Source organism: Ailuropoda melanoleuca, chromosome 7, assembly GCF_002007445.2.
Source record: "Ailuropoda melanoleuca isolate Jingjing chromosome 7, ASM200744v2, whole genome shotgun sequence".
Lineage (NCBI taxonomy): Eukaryota > Metazoa > Chordata > Mammalia > Carnivora > Ursidae > Ailuropoda > Ailuropoda melanoleuca.
In genome coordinates, this window is record NC_048224.1 from 9,609,669 (window position 1) to 9,631,778 (window position 22,110).

Sequence of the window (22,110 nt, forward strand, 5' to 3'; positions counted from 1 at the left end):
TCAGTTCATTAGATGTCTCTGATGAATATGGGTAATGATTGGGTGCCCGAGAGTCAGGTGACTAAAAATAACTGCGACTTACTGCTGGTCGATAGATTCTCCCCCCAGTATTACTTCAGGCAATTCAATATTCGCGGCAGCCCCTCCTGAGTGCCCCCCCAATGCGATCCTCTCCGGTCTTCATTGATAGATCAGCCCTGTCCTCAGAGCAGCGTTATTAAATTAGTAGCACTTAATCTACTGTCATACTGTCAGCTGACACCGGGCAAACGAGCAGACGGCCAGCCTTCCAGTGGCTCAGGAGAGCCGCGGGCTGTGACCCAGGCGGTTTCGACCAGCTCTGTGCCGATCACTGTCTTCATGGGTGTCTCTTTGCCACAGAGGAGGATTTCCACCATTTAGTAACATTTAAAACAACTTTTTTTTTTTTAAAGAAGAGGAGCTGTTTGAGGGAGAATTCTTGCCAATTATAGATGTGTTATGACATGAAAAGATCATAATTATGGTGGATTCCCTGCAGAAGTGCATTAATACATCCGTGACATTTAATAACCACATGTGTCAACGGAGTTGTTTAAGCTTTCGTTTCTTTGCCCTTACCCCCAAACCCACCTATGGGTGCTCAGAGGAAATCATGGAGGGAGACCCCATCAAGGCTTGGTGGCTGGCACCCCTGCTGCCTGGGAGCACCCCTCAGTCCGTAGTATCTGAGGCTGGCTGGATCGTTCCTCGCTGTGGGCCTGACGACAGCCTGTCCAGCCCCTTGCTGGCCAGAGGCCTAAGGCCGGGGGTGCTGTAGAGTCGGGGTTGCTCATTTCCCTGGGGATGGGCCAGACGAGCTTGGTGCAGTGGGTGGAACAGGTCGGGGAGATGGGCAAATACAGCGCTAGGGATGGAGAACACAAAAATGCCAACTTGGAGAGAAGACTCCAGGAAAAGTTAGTCACCCATTTTTAGCTAAGATGGGTGTGAGAGGTGGGCGTAGACAGTATGCAACACCGAGTCAACAGCACCATCTATGTGCTTCTTCCCATTGTCCCTCAAGCAGGATGACAGGAGGAGGAAATGTCACTGATTAGGACATCTGTCCTTCTGCTAGTTTTATTTCTAGATTATAACAAGCACAATCTGCAGAAAACCACTGCCCAGGGAATATAAACTGAAACACAAGCATTTAGTCTGAAAAAAATATATAGTCATCATCCTGTTGGCTGCTGTCCACGAATTTCAAAGGGCGGGAGAGGGAAGACAATGTGTTTGTAGAAAGCTAAGTGGCAAAGACACCTAAGTTCTTCCTTTGGTCTTTCTTTCCTTAAAAGAGCTTGGGTAAAGGGCTTTGGGGGAACAGGAATTCTGGAGAGACACAGAAATTCATCCCTCGAAGGATGGCTTTGGTGGGGAAGACTCTGGGTGATGTTTGCTGGGCTCTGTCGGGACTGGCTGGAATCTTCATAGCCCTGACTCAGCTTCGCCATCTGAGCAAGAGACGGGTTTGATCTTCCTAAGAAGAGTATTCAATAATACCAGGATGCAGTCCAAACAGGAGATTGACTCTGAGTTATACAACAAGCGTGCTTCAATAGGGTGAATTACCATGTGAGTTGAAGTGTTACTAAGTGTATTTTGTAAAGGTCTATTGGAGTTTGTTGAGGTTTCTTCAAATCAAGAAGGTAAGAAGAGGTCAGTGACTGATAAATCTTTAATATAAAAATTGTACAAGAATTCTGATACAAATTACAAGAGGTATTTGGACAAAATATGAATAAAATTCCATTTACATACCCAAACCCTTATGCATTTTATGCAAAAGACATACTGTAGACAGTTATAGTACAGAAAATACAACAAAGGAAATAGCAAATAAAAAACTTTTAATTCCCTTAGACTACTAATCAAAACAAACCAAAAAGCAAAACAAAACAAAACAGAAACAAAACCCTTGATCAAGGTACATACAGTATTTCTGAAGCAACCGACGTCACGAGTATTACATTGGGGTGGGGGTGGGGATGCAAGTCGTCCCCATCCCTTGGTGCCGCTACTGTGGGGAGAACAGACTTTGGCTCTGTGACAGGCTCTAGCAGAAGAGACTGGTTTGATGCAGATGAGAACAACATAAACAAAAAAAGCATAGACCCCCAAACTCTGGGGGAGGGAGAGGACCTATCTTGGTGAAAATTCCTTTTCCTCAAGATATTTCAATTCCCTTTGGCCACTTTTGCTGTCAAATATGCGGGTCGAGTCAAATGTTTTTGTTATCGAGACACACAGGTGGGCTTGGGGTGAATTAGAAAGTTATGCGTTCTCCCAACTGTGTGAGGGATCTTGCTAGTTCTAGAAGGACTAGCCCATGATTCACAGGGGAGAACAGAGAGCTTTCCTTCCCAGAGCCTCAACTTGCCGTCAGCTTTGAGGAAGGGCCCAGGTGGCCTCAGACCAAAGTCTTCCCTCTGGTTCCTTGACCTTCCTTGACCCTCTGACCTCCATGTACCCACATTTAACTCGCCTGCACTTTTTTTTTTTTTTTTTACTGGCACTGGCAGGAAAATGGTAAGATTTCTCTGCAGGGCAGCTGAACCAAAGTTTGCACAGGAAAGCGAGTGCACCATATATTATAAATCTTCGATAGTCGTATCAGGTTAATACATAATACTAGAACATCTCATTCACTTAATTCATGTTATGTAAACCCGGGACAGGGCAGAGCACACACATGTTTCCAAAGTGATCAAAATCAGAATGAAGGAGGCAGTGTTCTACCTTCTTGCTCCAGAAAAGTTCTTTTTTTAAGGGGGTAGGTGAGATCAGAAGGAGAGCAAAGGGCAGGAGTGGAAAGATAATGGAAAAGTCAGGAGAGATTAAGATAGGCAATGAGAGGAATGGATTACTCTGTACAGAGACATGCAAAAACGCTCCAAATTGAGTACTAGATGAAAAAAAAGTAAACAATCAACCTTGGTGTACACATCTCAAGTGAACTATTAACTCAGCACATTGGGAGTTCAGGAGCATCGTGCCTGTGAATCAATGCCGCTCGCGCTACCGCGCTGATTCTCAGCCGGGGCGGGCATGCTCCGTCTCCCAGCGTGGAGAAGGCAGGCAGCGGGGCTCCCACTGAGCCCGCGCAGGCTCAGCTCCCCTTGCACGGGGACTACCAAGAGGCCTGGGGTTTTCTCCCCCTCTTTTGGAAAGCACTTGCAGGGCCAGGTGAGAGCCCTGGATATGTGGGCTCACATATCCAGGGGCTCCCCAGGGTCACCTCTCAATCCTCGCGTTCCGCAACGGGAAGTAGGCAGAGCCGGTTAATAATGGATTGATTCGCCATCTTCGTTGTGCGTTATTTCAACATCACATTTGGCAACAGGAAGCCTTATAAAGTCTCGGTATAGCACTTAGATACTCTCTCTGTTCAAGAAATATATTTTTATACTATCTACTTCTCTCCATTTTTGTTAAAATACCTTTTTCTGCTCTTCCTTCCCTTCAAAGATTCTTTTTTTCAAAAATGAAACTTAAAAAAACAAAAAGCATTAAAAGAAAAAACATTAGAAATGTCCTCAAGCATCCCTGTTATTTCAAGGGGGAAAGCTAATACTAGTTAGCAGATTCTGTGCAATTTTGGCAACTGAGTTTTTAATTCATCTAAGATTCTATTAAGATGTTCGATAAATGATTGTAATATATACGTACTGGGGGAACTTAAACAACATCAAGCTAACTGCTTTTTCTCTGACCCCAAGAATCCTTGCTCAAAGTGCTTTTCTTCCCAGTCCTCAGACTGGTGAATGAAATTATTTCACACGAATTTGTCAACAAAGACCTGTTAAGCTTTCTACCTCTAAGTCTCTTGCTTTTCTCTCTCCGAAAGTTCACATCAAAGAGGACACCTGCACGCATCTCATTCGGTTGACAAATATATTTGCCATGTGACTGTTCGCAGCCCCCCGGGGTCAACAACTTCTGTCAGACCTGCTGCCAGAGGGCTGGGAGGAGGCATGGAGTCCCCTGGTTCCGTAAAGAGGTCGTACAAATTGATCTCGCGCTTCCCTTAGTCACTAACTAGCCCCTTTCCAGCCATCATTTAGCAGCTCACAACAGTTCACTATACGATAGCAGCCACTACGTCCACGGAATTTGGGCTCAAGGTATTTTCGTGTGTTCCTCCTTTGAACCTTTTGTCCCCTTGTCACTTGATTCTGTAAAGCTCACTGTACTTGTTACCAAAATTCTCCCAAAGTGGAGAATTTAGCTTTTACATATAGTGTAGTTCCTGTTTTAGAGATTAAAGTAAAAAGTCCAATCTCCACCCCCAATCCCCCCACCCTGCTTTTTTTAGATTGTCAGTCCAGTTTCACAAAATGAAGGTTAAGCTGTCCTGTTAAGCTATGGATTCAGAGGCGGTCATCTCAAGGTACGTGTGTATCTTTACACCTACGGTTGTCTGCCAAAGCTAAAACAACGACAGCAACTTTGACCACCGTGCATAAAATGTCTCCAACATATGCACTTTTTGAAGAGAAAGAAAAATATTATAATGCTCTCCTTCCAGAATATGGGGTAATCTAATTCTGCTCTGCCACTGAACTTGTGGGAAATTTTGCTCCAGTTTTTGGGGGCCACATCTAGTACTCCTCAAAGGAGTGGGCATGCAATTCCAATACTAAGTTTCTCAAGATGCAAAGAATACGGTCACAGCGTCTCTCCACCGACCCTTTATTTAAGAAGTCATCTTGTTACTGTCCACTTAATAGCTGGAGAGGGCATCGGAGAGGCAGCCCGGGGGCACCAAAGATGCAGCTCAGTAGTGGTGTGTGTGTGTGTGTGTGTGTGTGCGTGTGCACTTGTATGTTGGGAGAGGAGAGAACCAAGAAGGAAGAGGAAGAGGAGGGGAGGGAGAGGGAGAGAGAGGGAAAGGGAAAGAGAGAGAGGGAGAATTGTGAATGTGTGTGTACATCAGGGAACTTGGTGAGAAAGCCGAGCCCTTGTACTCCATTTCCCCCTTCACAAGGGATAAACAGGCAATTACGCATCCTTTTATATTTGATGGCCAAGTGCTGAACTGGAAAGCACACTATTAGTTTGTGTCCCTTCAGGGCCAGGGCAATAAGTAGCCAGGAGAGCTGGGGCTGAAGCAGAGAGGGTGTTGTCTGCTGTTAGTGTGACAGTCTTGTCAGCAGCATTCACATTACTGGAAGGTAATAAAGTGACAAGTAAGTTATTAGAAAGATATGAGGTGAAATTGAACTGAAGCGTCTCACTGCTCAGCCCCAGCTTTTCCCTTCCCCTTTTGTAATGGTCCACTATTTATTACAAACGGAGCCTTGTCTTGGTACTCTATATAAAAAAGATTTTTTTTTTTTTTGCAGTAAAGGTCAAATGAATTTACAATAACACTTTAGAAAAGAATAAGGATAGTTTTATAACAACTATAGAATGTTGCTTCAAAAATATATATAGCATTATAAGGAACAATAATCCTGATCAATTTGATGTACTTGTAAAAATGCTCATTTAAAAAAAAAACCCGTTATTAGGCATTTGGAATTTTCAACAAATGCCAAAAGACAGTATTTGATGTCCAGTTATTGCTGCGTGACCACAAGCCTCATCTTGGGCAAGATGTGGAAAGAAAGGGGATGATGGAAGGACACGAGAAAGGATGGGTGTTTGGGCCAGAGTAACGTAGACTAATTCGCATGTCAGTTTTACGGTTGGATTCATAAACACTAGTCGAAAGTTACCATTTATGGGGAGCAAGTCTTCAACTACAGGAATAGGGAAATGAGTTTGAGACACATGAGATATGGTCTTAATTCTAACATGAGGAAAACTGCCACATGGTTTAGCTTTGAGGGAAAACAAGAAAACAGAAAAGTTACTTTTATGCTTCACAGGAAGGTAAATGAGCTCACATTTTGATCAAGAAGTCTTTAGCCAAATGGCATTACAATCATGGCTACAGGGGCAAGCAAAATCATCATGGAGAAAATACATTTAAGAGCTCAGTTTGACCACCAGCCTTTTCTATAACCTAGGTGACCCATCACATCTCTTTGCTTCCCTAAGGGACTCCAGCATCACTTCCCACCTACAAAACAAAACCAAAAACAAAGAAAAAAGAAAAAAAAAAAAACCCCACAGCTGCGCTTGTTGGCCCTTCTGACACATAAAGAACCTGTTATTCCATGCAGTTGTCTTTGCTTTCCCCTCTTCCTCAGACTGGGGTGCCGTGCTGCACCCGCTCATAGGGAGCTCTGTGGGGCGGGGCCTCAATATGCTGTCACCCACTGCTAGGCACAATGGTACCAGACCATTCTTTTGCACAAACACTTCCGGTGCATTCACTATTTTCTTTTCTAGCTACCCCAAACCAGGGCAGGGACCAATTCCTTACTTAGTATCCCTTAGTCTGCTTTTGGAAAAACTCATTCCGTCCCGTCTTTTTGGCACCTGCCTTTAATGGCCCTCCTTACACACTTAGACCCTTCTCATTAAAAAACAAAGAATGGGAAGGAGAAGCAAGATCCCTTAATTTAAATATTCCAAGTTTTTAGAGAATGAAATTTTTTGTAATTGTTTAAAAGTTAAGGAGTGTGCCCTGGGAATGAAAGAAAGTTTCTTCTGGATGATTTGTTCCTTTATGATAGCAGACGTAGTGTGTCTTATTACAGCTAAGTTTTATTTACTCTGTAAGTCCATCTAATCCAACACTAACAGACCAAATACAAGTTAGGATTGCTCAGGTCAACAGTTAGCAGTTAGCAGCATGTCCAGCCCACTCTGGTTACCGGCCTCTTTACGTTTTAATTGCCAGTGGCCCCCATTCTCATTTGCTTGGTACACATCTGGGGTGTGTACATAGGAAGGGGAACAAAAGGTCACTTTTTATTTGGTGGGAAACTAGTGCTTGGTTTCTCCTGAATAAAATGGGGAGAATGCCTCTGGAACAACAGCCTATTCTTAGTATATTCAATGATTTTTTTTTTTTTTTTAAGAGCACTGTACACACTAACAGGGCTGCTAACCAGTTAAGGGTCTTTCTCCTCTTACTGGAAGGGCCTGGAAATTCATGACCAAAGAAATCACACTACAAGGACAGTGGCACCATTGTGCTAAAAACATTTTCAAAAAAGGTGTTTGTCACGTTGAGAAGGAAAACATTAGTACCCTCAAACCTTTAAAAGGCATCAGGCTGAATTGGACAGCTAGACTAAGATCTGAGATGCGTTACATTGCCTTGACTTATCTCAATACAATTAATAGCAGAACAAAGAATGTCAAGCTTTTTAATCACATTTTTAAAACCAAATTGCTTATCATCTATCCTTTCTCTTGCTCTTTGTCATCCCCCTCCACAGCATGCAAATATTCCCTAAAGCAGACTAAGCCTTTCTGATATGTACAAAAACATAGTTTAAAATGATCAAAACAGTAAGTTTCAACATCAGCTAGTGAACGTGCACATTAATAATACTGCCTCATTTTCTACCTGTGACAAAACTGTGGTTAAAATCAATCAAATGGGAAAAAGCTGCTTGGATGAAAATCTGCATCACTGTTAATTTTCAGCCAGCACAGAACGGATGCAACTAGAGAGAAACTATTTCACAAAAGAAAACTCCTATGAAAAAACAAACGAGTAGAAATGGACAAAGAGGAAGGGCCCAATGATTAAAGCACTGATCTCTTTTTCGTTCCCGTTTGCAAATAAGCCTTGGGATCACCATCCTAACTAGATTTACAGTTAAGTCAAAACATTGCACTCAGGCACACACCCAAGAACAAGCAACACTTTGGGACGGGAAGCACTGCACATTTCATAATGTTATATTTTACGTACCGCTTCCAGACACTCCCCCGGTCCCTTTTTAAGCAAATAGGCTTTATACTGGAAAGTGTTATTCACCCATTTAGAAGGCCACCATAACATTTGGGCACTTGAGGCACAAAAGTAGTAGCAAATAGGGGAGACGCTTAAAAATAAGAGCCAGCTGTCCAGGACTCATTGCCATTTCTCTGACAAATGTCAGGTGAACACATTCATGTTTCCAAGTAAGGGAAATTCTACTTTGAGAGTCTTATTACTTCTGGACAGTTCTAACTGGCTATTCACATTAGCCCAGTTTGTGGCAAGTAACAAACATTTGTTCTAAGCCTGGTTCATTTGCTGATGTGACCTGCTGACAGCTATGAAATTCACTCACTAGGGCTATTTGACCTTTTAGCTGACATTAAATTAAACAGACTAAACATTGATTCTGTACAAGATGAGTTCTAATATCTCAACCAAGAGTGTAACTTTTAAATATCACTGAAATAAAAATGTGTTATTTTCATAAAATTAGGTGTAATTCAGTCTATCACAATCCAAAAGCTAGTGTTTCCCTAATCTTTTGTTGGGATACTGAAAAATATTTTTTCCACCCTTTTTGACTCGAATCATTTGGTAGTGGGGCAACAGCGCAACACAGAGCACGCTAAGAGGACCAAAATGTTTGCAAACAAACTTTCATTATTCTAATTCAATTTTTCACAAACATACTGTACATAGTCTTATATGGTATAAAACAAAGGAAAACATCTCTGTCTATTCAATTTAACACAACACCAAAATAAAGCAATTAAGACTTTGGGGAATTCAAAGGTACAAGAAAACAAAAAATCGTTATTACTAATTCCTCAGCTTTTTACCGTAAACATTTGTCATTTAACAGACATAGTGTTTGATATGGTTTCTTTTGTACTGTGAATACTTTTGGTCTTTCCTCACTGGAGAACAAATGAATTAAACGAACCCCATAGCATCCTCTGAAGGAGATGAAAAGATGAAGCTTCTAGACAAGTCTAGCTTATCTTTAAGAATCTATTGTTTCTGAAATTTTTACAAATAAAAATACTGAATCCTCAACTAATGATGCTTATTTTTGGAAACAATAAATACTGTGAGGTACAATAAATCCTACAGGAAAAATAACAACAACAGAAATACATTAACAGTTTCCTTTGGCAAATTTAACGGAAGTGAATGCTGATGTGAACATAGAAAAAATAATTACAAAACATATGAAAAATGGAAACAACATGCAAAGTTCAAACAAAGGGGGTATTTCTAACTTTGAGACCGATGAGAGAAATGTTTGAGGCCATTAAATGCAGAAAAGAAATACATTCTCTTTAAATTATTGTGTACTGTTAGACAAAATATTCCTTGTTTATCTGTCTTCCCCCTCCACTTAAAAAAAAAAAAGAAAAAGAAAAGACAACAAAACACAGTCTGCAATGCACGTCCTAATGGTTTTGGCTGCAGACTGAACTTGAGTAAATATCATCATTTAGTCAGTATGTTGTGGTCGCTGAGGGCTGCCCATGTGGTTAACCAGCTCAGGCAACATGTGTAAACATCGGAAACAAAACAAAACAAAACAAAAAAGGTTTGGAGAATCGTCTCCCCCTCTTTCTCACTCTCAATTGCTTGGTTTCAGGCTTGCTTTCATTTCTCTCTGACAAATCATGTGGGGAAACACAAAACACTCAACAGTGAGAGATCCTATTTTAAACCCCCCTTCGTCTGGCTTTTCAGAAAGGAGTGTTGCTCAATTCAAGTTCAGCACATGTTTTCAAAGCTTCCAAGTACTGCCGCTGTGAAATGTCTTTTGATTTTGTCTATCAAACAGGCCTGAACTACTGCAAAACTTGCAACAAATTAGACAGCCATACAACAGACCAACCCAGTTCAGACTTACTTCTTTCTTTTTAAAGGAGAAGGGTTAGGTCCTTGGAAAAGAGTGTTGAACACTTTTACTATATTCAGCTTCGTTCCATAGTGAGTAATTTGGGCTTTTGTATCCTGAAATATTATCCTGCCTCTGAAGGATAAATGCCTTGGCTGTTTCACACCACATAATTTTGTTTTCCTTTTATGTAACTTAACATATAAGCAAGAAGGATGCAATGTTGATTCTAATAACATTCGGCACTTGAAAGAATCACCAAGTGTTTTTTTTTTAAAGCGGTTTTCTGGTGGCCGACAAATTGGCCTGTGGTTATGTTGAGTGACTAATTGTATTTTCTTTTCTGGAAACTTGTGCAAAGTTGGCAGTTTTGTGTTAACACTAATACTTTTGTTTGGCATTTGTGCCCTATACTGACCAGACCATTTTTATACAAGTGAATTTTTTAAAAAAGACACTTACTTGAAGTATGGCAATAGTTTAAGGATAAAAAAGAAGCATGGATATTACACATCCCCTTGTAGTGTATGAAAAAAAGTGCATGACTGGATTTATGTACTAGTACAGGACAGTTTAAAAAATCAGATCTGTGCTGTAAAGCATGCCAGCACCTCTTTACCACTATATCTAGCAGGTAGTAAAAACAAGACCATGGTTTTTTTTTTTTTTTTAAATGTGCATTAATGCTAACATAAATGAATAGAGCTAGCCAGCAAACTATTTTTCTCCTGCATATCTAACAGCTGGATGTAACTGCAAAAATTAAACGAAAGACTTAACAACCATCAGTACAATTGCTTTACATCATTGGCCTCTCAAGGCTAAATATTTACAGGTGAATCTGCCATGCTTTAATTGAAGATTCTCTCAAAACCTTAAAGTTCACAAAAGACAACTATAAGAAGTTCCTTTTTTGTTTCTTTTTTCTTTTTTTTCCCTTTTATTTATTTATTTTTTTTTGCAGGCAACAGTCATGGGTACAACAAATTGTCCCTCTGGAGAGGACAAAGAATTCTTATTCTGTCAGAATTTGGGCTAGTTGCACACTTTATGTGTGTGTGTGTGTGTGTGTGTGTGTGTACATGTGTTTTAAGGGTACTTTGTTTTCACCCCCAAATTAAAGTTCCCACCCCTTTCCCAAAACTATAAAGGAAAAAGCAAACAATTTCAAAAGCACCTAGTGTTTATCTTTTTATATCTAAAGAAAAGAGATGTGTGTGTATATATATGTAGACACAGAGGCGTACATGTGTATACACACACACACACACACACATACATACACCCAAGTACAGAAGCACACACTGACTACGGCAGTTCAAATATGTAGGCCATCTGGTGAGAGCTGGCATTTGTAGTGTCCGTTCTGAGACTAATCTACTGAAGTGAAGGGAATGTTTTTGTGGAGATTCGGGTTCTGACTGTGCCGGTTTCGGCTTCGCACAGAGGAAAACATCATATTGCAACCAGGGACTTTGCACTTGTGCATTTCTCGCAAATGCACAGTTTTGTAGTGCACTCTCAGAGTCCCCTTGTTGCTATACATTTTGTGGCAAATGTTGCACATGATCCCACCATTGCTCCCGGACAAGCTGTTGAACATCAGAGATCCTGGAACTTCAGCTCCTAGACTGCCAGGGAGGGCAGGGGCCTCGGCCTTGTGTGCTGACTCCCCACTGTCACTCGCCCCGTCAATGTCGTCGAGAAGAATCCCCTCGTCGCTGCCTGCGTCGGACTCTCGGGAGGAATGGATGCTGCTGCTGGACTGCAGGCTGGAGGTGGTGCTCAGGTCAAGGACCATGTAGTCCTCCGCCATGCCTCTCCCGTACCCATTCAGGTGGGAGTCTTCAGTCCCTGCGGGAGAGGAGGCGTCTTCCCCGACATCGAGCCCCAAGGGGTGCTGGGCACCATAGATCTTCAACAAAAATTCATCCCGGAGGTCCTTGCTAAGGGAGGGCTGTGCTGAGTCCAGGCCCATGTCATCGAGTTCTTTGGTCAACAGTTTGCGATGCAGGTTTATGTTGGCACTGTGTCTAGGAAAACAAGAGGGAAGGGGGGGGGAGTGTACAGGGAGTGGGGAGGGGGGAGAAAAAGGAGAACATTTTAAAATTGATTCAGCTTCCACCAGGCATCAAATAAGCACATTCATTGCTAATTACACCATTATAAAAGCAAACATTTCCCTACATCCTCAGGATTTGGGAATAAGTGGTGGTGGGGAGTGCAATAAGGGGAGCTTTTCATTAACATAATTTTTATAAGAGTAAAATTCTTCAACAGTAGGATGAATGCAAACCCATGCACCGTTTTCTCAATGATACTGTTAGCTTTACTAGGTAGCAGCATCAGCTGCAGAGAATCTCACAGCAGAGATTTCAGAATATATATTTAATAGGAAACAGAATATATATTAAATGGAAACTTGCTGCTTGTCTAAACTGAATAATTTGAATTTATACCTAAAAAAAAACCACACACACAAAAAAACAAGCCCTTTTTTGCCTACAGCACTTCATTTAGAGGTATAAAAAAGATAAGTGTTTAAAAAAGTAAATGGTCTAGGTAATTTCAATTTAACTTTAAAACATAATGACATCTTCCCCCTCACCTTTCTATATTTCACATTTCAGGAAGGAAAAAATTTAGTTTTATACATTAGCAATTTGAAATAGGGTTACAGACTATATCCTAAATCCCTTTCCTCAGAATAATTTGGGATCTCAACTAATCTACTAGTAAACTACGTTGCATTTTCAGAAGCGGCTGCAGTTTAGAGTTGAAAATGCTTTCACTGAGTAATTCAACTTTTAAAATTTAATCCTTTAAAACAAAGCCTGAAAAACAGAAACTGTTTTTTTAAATAAAACCCACCCACCCTTTAAAAAATCACGCTAAACAACAGAAAAAACCCAAAGGGACAAAAAAGAAAAGAAAACACACAATAAATACCCCCCAAATCAAGCACAATTATACGGTCCCCTTATTTTAACGACTGGAATCTGTACTTCTTAGACAAGCAAAACTTTTACTCTACTAAGAGCTTTGCTTGTATATATTAAAAAAAAAAAAAGATAGGATTTGTCCCACAGCATCCATAGGGATGTCATGATTTACAAAGCCTGATATTATCTATCTGAAAACATTGCCTTTGTATTTACATCCCCCATTTATTTTTAAAGTGCCCTTGGGCATATACCTCTCTCCACCTGCAAGGCTCACATGTTTGACAAGTACCTAAATTGAAGGCTACCTTTCCAAAAAATAAACCAATAAATAAATACACAGATACATAAAAGCTTCTCGATAATGGCAGAAGCTCTACATCTTGAAGAAGTAATTGTGATCACAGAAATGACCTAGAATGGCCAGTATAACATTCAACAGACCTCCTGATTATAATTAAAACGTGTGGAAGACCAAAATGAGTCACTCCATTTGGTGACAAGCATGGCTAATTTCTCAGAGATGGTTGAGAGGTATGTGCCTCAGAGACAAGAAAGGTAGGAAAGACTTCTCCACCTTTCCACACAAGACAATATATAGCACTCCGGGTGTTGAGGGGCAGAGGGGAGCAGCCCTCTCCACACTGCACTTAGGAAGGCTGAGCTTACCTTGTGATAATAAGATCAGCTTTCTAATCTTTTGCTAAATCGATCACAAAAGAAAGCAAGAATGAGAGACAGAGAGAGAGAAAGAGAGAGAAAGAGAGAGAGAGAGAGAGAAAACAAATTCACATTCTAGACATCCGGTTTAAAAAAAAACTTAAACAATAAAATAGGGATTTAAAATGTTCTGATCACAAAATCATTTTCTGTCATAAGCGATCATCTCATATGCTGTCTTGATGATTTTCAGATCAGCTGTATAATCCAAAAATCATAAATCGAATTAAGATAAACCAAATTCACAGCATCATTATCATCCATAAATGAGTTCTACACAGATGCATGCAGGGTGCAAGTATGTGAGTGATAAACAGAAGCGGTCCCCACAGTCCCTGCTCTGACACTGTTGCTCCCTGTTTCCTTGGTGTCAGATGGCAGATGACTCCAAGTGCAGGTTGCTAAGCAGACTGCAGGAAATGCCTACTGCGCGGTCTCTACCCTGACACGTGGGTGTGACGCCCCCAGAGTTATTATAAAGATGTGGAAACAGAGTTACATTGCGTACTACTACTCTATTGATAAAACAATCTGCCGACCGTAAGTAGCCCCACGAAATCCTACCCCTCTGTTTATTATTTTTAACACCCTCCCCACTTTCTTAATTTCACAAGCACACATTTTGTGATGACTGTAATCTAGAACTCTGTTGCTTCTCACACATCTGCAGTTACCACTTCCTAGATTCACTGCTGAGAAAACAGCAGCCAGACACACAGCAGTCCCATCAAGACACACTGAATAAGGGAGAATAAATTAACATTGACAAAAGGACACACTGATCACCCAGACGGACACCTCTTTCCTAAGATGACTTGTGAAATTACACATCTCTACTGATATGTTACCAGGAAGAGATGTTTCTCTTCATTTCTCACTTACAGCAATAGAAATCTGTAATCTAATTAGATGATGTACCAGCCCTCAATATCTGTCAACCAAACGATGTGCAGAAATGTGTAGACCAGCTCTGGCACTCTGTTCAACAGTGTCCCTTTTCCGCTGTCAGCAGTACTGTTGGCCTCTGCTAATATAATTACATTGACTTTTATTCAATTAAGTGCCATCCCTTGCTTAAAAAAAAGGCTATTTTATCAATTGATTCAGGTGTAATGCAATAATAAAGATGAACTCATGGCAGTGCATTAGCTCTGCTGTTCATAACTTCAGTACAAGGGTTCATTCATGGTAGTCGATTTCCATTATGCAACCACAGTTCAAGAGAATTGATTCTTTTATGCTCATTTCTTAATCTATTTCATTTTTGTTTAATAATCCTCCTAAATACCATATGCAAAACACTTGAAGTGAGGATGGGAAGAATAGGCTGTGGAAAGTCGGCTCATTCACCCTCATGGTAGCTGGTTTGGGAGATATTCTAACAAAGTCACACAGTAAGACTGGGGTGGTAAGAGGAAAAGTGAGAGAAGGAGAGAAAGAAGACAGACAAATTCTTGAGAGAGTACTAATCCTGTTCCTCAAGAGGTTAGGTTCAGCCTCCACAGAGGAGACAGAAGGCAGCACTTGATCTTAACAAAGACCTATTGTTGGACTCTGGGATCAGCTGATCCAGACCATTAATTGTCATAAAACACTGTCCTCATGAGAAGATACAAAGACCTAGGGTTAACAGCAATTTATAAGTTTATTTGGATCAGCAGAATTAAAGAGCTAAAAAGAAAGGGAAGATGGAAGAGACACAGAAAGAACTCATGCTTATTGACTATCAGATGAAGAAAAGAGGACCCTAAAATGGGAGGAAGGCCAGAGAGTGCTGGAAATAGGAGAAAGACCCCTAACAGAGGAAGCAGTGTGCAGATGTATGTAGTAAGTGGAAGGAAGAATCTATGAAGGAACCCAATTTTGAGTTCTCCAGAGACAGAGGTGGTTTTTCTAGAAATGGATTTACTGTAAGGATCTCCAGAAAGACAGAGAGAGAAATAATCATTAGCAAAAATCTAAATTATATTCAAACTTATTATATCATACAAGACAGATCATAAACAGTACGAAAGCTCATTCTACTTGCTTTGATTAGGTAGGAAATGCCGATACGCAGACGTAAATTCCTCTTGTGGAAAAAAAAAATGACTGGGATGGAGAGAGAACATGAGTTCCTAGGTAGAAAGGGTAAGTATCTGGGCTTAATAGGGATCTGGAGTTAATGAGTACAGACAGTACTACTCACTAAGAGAGGAGTCCAAAATGTAGCCCCAAGAGGGCCACTTTCAAGAATACAAACTAAACCTCATTCAACCTCCAGTCTCCTGCAGTAGAGTACTTAGCACATAGGAAATGCTGGAAAGTACTTTTATTTGCCTTCAATCAGTAAAATGCACGAGTCTTAAAGAAGCTTTTCCCAAAATACACTGAAGAAGAGAAAACAATGATCCCAAGACTAGAAGCACATCACAGAATATTTAAGAAAGGCACTGGTAAGACAGCGAAGGGTAATTCTGACCCTATTAATACCCCAGTGAAGTACACAGAAATGCTATATAATTAGGGCATGACACAGACCTATAACTTGGGCTTGCCTGGAATTATAACCGCTTCCTCTGAACCTCTGTACTCTTTCCTACTCCCTCCACAATGTGAGTTTACCAAATGCCTTTTGAAAACTAAGATTATCCTTAAGAGCAAAAAGTAATGAAGCCTTGGGTTGGGGAGGTCATAAAACCAAACTTAACACTTTGAAATGCTGAGTGGAAGTACTCTAACTGGACTAAAGTGGACCACCATTCTTTTTGTTTCTTTAATAAAAATTTTACTTATGTCAATTATATCCCAATTTAAAAAAAAGAAAACTTTCCTATGCAACCCCACAAGACACCAAATTCATCAAATACAGTTAAGTAAATGCATAAATACAAGTGAGAGAAAGTAAGAGAGAGAAAGCAAATCTTGCTAGGCATTTCTTTCCTCATGTCTCTCTTGTTCTCACGCCCAGTTAATACTTAATACAATGTCTGACTCATAAAAATTAAAGTTAAAAACATTAAAAAGAAAAAGTGTTTTGAGGTTTTAACTTGGACTTTGATATATGGGGAAGGAACTTTTTTTTTTAAAGAAAAAGTTCCATGTCCAAATTAGAAAATCAGAATGTAGTAGTCAAAATTGAATAGTGAATCAGACCTTGCGTTACATGAGAAGTTGAACATCTGAATCTTAATTCTTCATCAGTTTCGAACCATTCTAAACTTAGTGAGACAAAATACTTGATAAATAATTATAATATCTCAGGCAAAATAGAATTGAGGCTACATATTGGATTTTTATCTTTATTTTCTTGCTTACCTGTGTCACTCAACACACACACACGCCCCCCTCAAATTACACTGTCCAGATGATCAGTGATGTATACATAACAGATACCATATATATGGGGTGGGTGTGTGGTGTGTGTATATATACACACATATGCATATATGAGGATAGAGAAATGAATTTATAACCACTCTGGAAAAATCTAGATGCCATATTTGAGTGTACTGTGGGATACTGAACAATACTCCTGAACAGAAATGTACATCATCTATCCAAATCCACAGAAATGAAAAATTAAAACCTCTGCCCCTCATTAATTCTCTTCTTATCTGGATTGCTCTGACATTATCTGTTGTATTTAACTCCTCAAAATTTTTGTATTAATGGTAGGAGACTTACAGCTCTGTGAGTTAAATGACATTTTTGATAATTGGCAAAACTAGTAGTTGTTCTAAAGGCTATTATTTAAGACCCTCTCCAGAAGAGCTGAAAACCATCTTCTAGCTAACACACACACACAAAAACTGAATGTACAATTCTAGTGAATGCTCAAACAAAAACCACCCCAAAAGAAGCACATATTAAATGCAAGAAATAAAAGCTAAGCAAATTCCTGCAAATTAAAACTATGAAATTCAGTCACTTCAATCTCTTTCAATATAAAACAAATCATCCATACTGGTCACGCAGACAGTTCCCTCTACATTCAAATTATTCACTTGAAGATAAGCTCCCACCAAACTCTTTAGGGGTTTAGCTAATTTACTGCACAGATACGGCATGTCTGTTGTAATAACAGGTAGGATGTATTGGGGTCGACCATTTATCAGAATTAGACTTCTTTTCTCAATTCACAGTGAATTATGCTGCCTACATGACTCCCCTCTCTCAGAGCCTGCCATCCCCTCACAGCCCCTAATGTGGCAGGCAAACAAAATTGACAGTCTCATCTTGTCAACAAGGGGCGATTCTCCTGAGAAGCCATTTAACTTTGCCGAGGAAGCAATGTATTAATGTGCATGTCCCAGCAATGTTAATCATCTTCAAGCTTCCGACCTAACTTTGACGTGAACGAAATCACCAAATTTGTTTACTAAATGAATCGTAATATGCTAATAAGAAAGCATGACATATATGGAAAAGCCAAACAGATGGTTTGTTTACTCCACTTTGCAACTTTATAAATGTTGTAACTCTGAAGATGTTAGTGAGAATTATTGGTTTGTTGGCAGAGGCAAACGTGTCTTTCGCATACTAAATCTGGCGCTACAGTTAGAAAACAATTTGTCATCGCCGCGGAATGCATAAAAAATGTTAATGTAGTAATGGCATTTGGGAAGGCAAATTGGTGGACGGAAAATGTGTATGCCGGATGCTCAGGTTAAGTGTAGAGTTGATACCCACCAGCCCAGCTCCCTAACCATTTCACTTTTGAGTTGTATCTGACACATGAAGGCTTCTCCAGGGTGCTGATTGAATTCAAGAGGTATCTGTTGCATTGTAACGTGAGAGGAGTGCTACACTGTGAAGACGGTTATGTTTTCACAGCATTCGGAAATTTTCTCAATCAGGCAGCTCATATGGTGTTCAGTTGACTACTATTGGTGGGTAAGAAAAAGGCCATGAACACTGGCATCTTTTAAGTAATGAATCTGAGCTCTAATTTTGAGTTTTATATATATATTTTTTACCCTGGATGGACTAACCCTCAAATCTTCCAACTCTTGTGTTATTGTCTGACTTTAATAAAGAGCTTAGAAGACCGAGGTCTAAAATAATAGGAATGCATTTTTCTCTTGAATATTTTCTGCCATTTAAAAAATAAGCATCTTTTTTAATACGTACAACGTGAAACCTCAATTTCTTTTTGAGATCTTTTTCAAAGGAAATAGTTCCTAAAACTAAATATTCAAAATGTTTTACATCATTAAAATGGTTAATTTAAGATCTTTTAAAAAGGTAAGATTAGGAATGTCTGAGTTCCCCAAGGGAAGAGACAGAATTCTGTAAACCCTCAGTATTATGATTTAGCTATGGCCTTATCTGGAATTCTATATTAAAAATGAAACTACTTAAGGTACATGAACAAAAAGAATGCACAAAATCTAATTTATGTTTTTGGTTAAATGATGTCAAATGTACTAATGAAAACTTCAGTTAACTAAGCAAGGTACCTATGCTACTAAATATCTCAATTTTTAGAAACATTCAATTTTTGTGAAACTATTTTTACTTTTTATTCACACGAGCATAGGGAAAGCAGAATTTTATATTAAAAAGCTGCTGATTTCTCTCAGTATTATGGACCATTTCCCCCAACTTCTTAAGTCCTCCGTATCGAGACTACCACTAGTCCTGTGCGATTTCCTTATGGGATTTCCATATAGTGCTGAAATTTTTACCCATCTGCAAAAGAGAAATGAGAGAACAAAGTGATCTAAAGAAACCACTGCAGTTCGTCTTGCTGCCCAAGGATCACTTTGGAGCAAGAAACATTAGCGGCTATCCCAGCCTGGCGCTTATATCTCATTTGAAATATCTCCTCATTCCTGACCAACAAAGAAAATTTCAATAAAGTACTTTTACTGGTTTAACAACAGTGAGCTCCTGGGATTGTCAAAGTGCTAAGCCTTTTCCAAGGAGAGAAAAAATCAGCAGCTCAAATATAATTAACCTTCTATTCTCAATGCAAACTGCCACGCACAGGAGCTCTGCAGTCTATTAGCAAAGTTATAATGGCCAACAGGCAGAAGCAAAATTGGTCAAAAAGTTGGCTGCTGCTGTCATATTTTTGGAATTATGATTAATGGCACTAATAATGTGGATGATTACTGATATGTGTATCTCCAGCAGTTTATCATATTGCTCTGGCTGCCTACGTCCACAATAAACAGGATGCTATCATTTACCTCTTTATTGAAGGCAATCCTTCTCTTGAAGGAGCATATTCTAATTACTTCGTAATGTTTTATGTCTTAAACATTTTGCAGCTCTGGACCTTGCCAACTGCTTCATGTCTACCATTGATTAATTACTGAATGTTTAATCAAAATTTAGAATCTAATGTAGTCATTTATGAGCACACTGCAGTGCCAAAGTAGTTAGGCTTTGCTCCCAAGTTTGGAGAGTGTTGGGTTCAAAATCAAATCCCAGCTATGTATGAGGATCCAAGAATTTCACCTTGGGTGCTCTGAGGTTGCCAATTCTATCTGTGCTGATGAATGGAAGGTAATCTAACTACAGGGTAAACACCATCTTTACCTACCCTCTCCCTACCAATTTTCCTAACCTCCCTCCCCAATTCCCCAATCAACAGAGTAGCACCACTGGCTGCTTCTGAGAACAAGAAGGTCCTCGTGAACACCCATCACGAGAACATAGTTTTGAAGTGGTTAAACAAGTGAAAAATAATTTGCTGGGACAAATACATGAGTTTTTTTTAATGTGGATTTTTTATGGTACTGTCATACAACCATTCACCGTTGAAGTTAAGTGTTTTTTTAATACCATTACTGAACTGCTGAAATGGATGCTAATATAGCTTGGAGTGCTAATGTCAAGTCCCGGTAATAAAAAAGACAGACTGCTGAATGAAATAATTTCAAGTAAAAAATAGAACAAAAGTGCTCTCTCTCTTGCTCTCCACTTTTATTGAATTGGGACTGACTGAGCCAATTGCTTTAGAAGTCTGTAAAACACAATTACTAGTGAGCGAACTGACCCACCAGTGCCCCCTCAGTGACAGAGCAGGCTAAAAAGGCAGCAGAGTCAGAGAGGCCCCCCTCAGCTGGCCATCAGACCGAAGAGGCTTCCTTCTGAATGTCTGTTGTGCTCATTGTCCAAATCTGTCTCCTTTTACTTGCAAAATCTGGTTATTTCCCATCAATGTGATAAAGTAACTTCATATGTTACTTTCTGAGATGAAGATGTCTGTTCTGGCAAAAAAGGATGATCTGTCTTTTGATATTCTTATTTATGTGGATGTTTATGTATAAACACACATACATTACGTGGATGCATTTAGATTAGGACGTTAGCATATTTTTTGAATAGCTGGTAATAATTCAGATTGATATATGCTCTAGTGAAACTGAAGTATCACTTATATATGTTCAGCTAGAAAGACTTGGCTTTTTTTTTTTTTTCCCAAGGTAAAGTCAAAATAATTAGAGCAAGCAAGAAAAAGAATTGAAATAGAAGTGGGTAACATTTTTCCCCCTAGTTAATAAAAGAAGTAATAAACTCCAAAAAGTACTAGAGTTAAGATCACTAACACTTCAGGCATAACAGCTTTTTACCAGGAATTTACAACTCCTGTTTTAATTCAAGCAGCTTGCATTGGGACATAAAATCTAGGTATTTTTTAAAAGTGTAGTTTTATGTTAAGTAACTGAAGAAAAATTGTCCTCTCCTACAAAGTATTCTTTCCTCTTTATTCACAGCCTCCTTCTTTCTCACACATGCGTGTACACACACACACACACACACACACACACCTTGGCACTCAAGAACTGAAGTTACTAAATCCCTTTTTTATGACATTGTAATTTTTTGGCAAGTGTAAACTCCTTTCATATTCTGCCACATTCATTTATTTGAAGCTTGTGGGAGTCTTACAGCAAAAACCTTAAATTATTTCTGAGGCTTTAAAAAAAAAGAAAAAGAAATGCTCTCTAGCCCGACCTTCACTAAGAAATTTCAAGAGAGAGAGGAGAGACTCCCTTCCTCTTAGCACAACAACAAATGATCGCTCACAGCAAGAGAGAGCTGGTAAGGAGCCTTTCACCTAAGAGAGAGCCACTCTCGACAGGATGGATATAATCGACTGCTAATGTTCATGTGCGGTCTTACAGCCCACTCTCAGTGCGAATGGCCTACATTTTTTAAAAAGGAAAAATGATCACAATCAGAAACAAGTATCTTAAATAATTATGTAGAAGGATAATTATGACCAACAAGGTCAATCAGGGTGTCAGGTAGATGGTGGCAGACCCCTGGGAGGTGGAAATGAGGAAGATGACCCTTTCAGAGTGTTGCCATCGTGAAACATACTGCCCGTGCACTCAGTATGTACATTCGGTTCTAAGTGCAATTTTTGCCTGAATTTTCAAGATAATGCTGGCAAGAGTAACAGCTTGTTCCTTTCAAGGGAAGGTAAGAATAAGCATGTTTGTGCAATGGAAGGTATGTATCGATAAGATATTTAATGTAACTCTCATCAATAGAAATGTGTAAGAATCTCTTTGTCATTCATCTACCATTAAGCTGTGTTGTCTATTTGGTACTCAGTCTGGAAGACGGTGGAAGTGACTGGTGTAGTTCTTGGAGTGGAGGAGTGAAAGGTCAGCAGAGGCTTAAATGAGCTTGTCTTACACCCAGCTGGGCCAGCAGGAGATCATTAGGAAGATCCGAGGCTCACTTTAGGCTTGTCAGAGTCTCTCCCCATGATA

The 22,110-nt window shown here is 39.7% G+C and overlaps 1 protein-coding gene across 12 annotated transcripts in view; it reads right to left on the reverse strand.

The window, feature by feature from the left end:
• Positions 1–9,996: 9,996 nt before the first annotated feature.
• BNC2 (basonuclin 2) overlaps positions 9,997–22,110 on the reverse strand; it is a 417,234-nt gene continuing 405,120 nt past the window's right edge. For all 12 annotated transcript variants that reach the window (XM_034663950.1, XM_034663947.1, XM_034663945.1 and 9 more), the window contains one exon: positions 9,997–11,764. In XM_034663950.1, the coding sequence (XP_034519841.1) occupies positions 11,104–11,764 (661 nt within the window). In that variant the 3' untranslated portion in view covers positions 9,997–11,103. The remainder of the gene's footprint in view (positions 11,765–22,110) is intronic.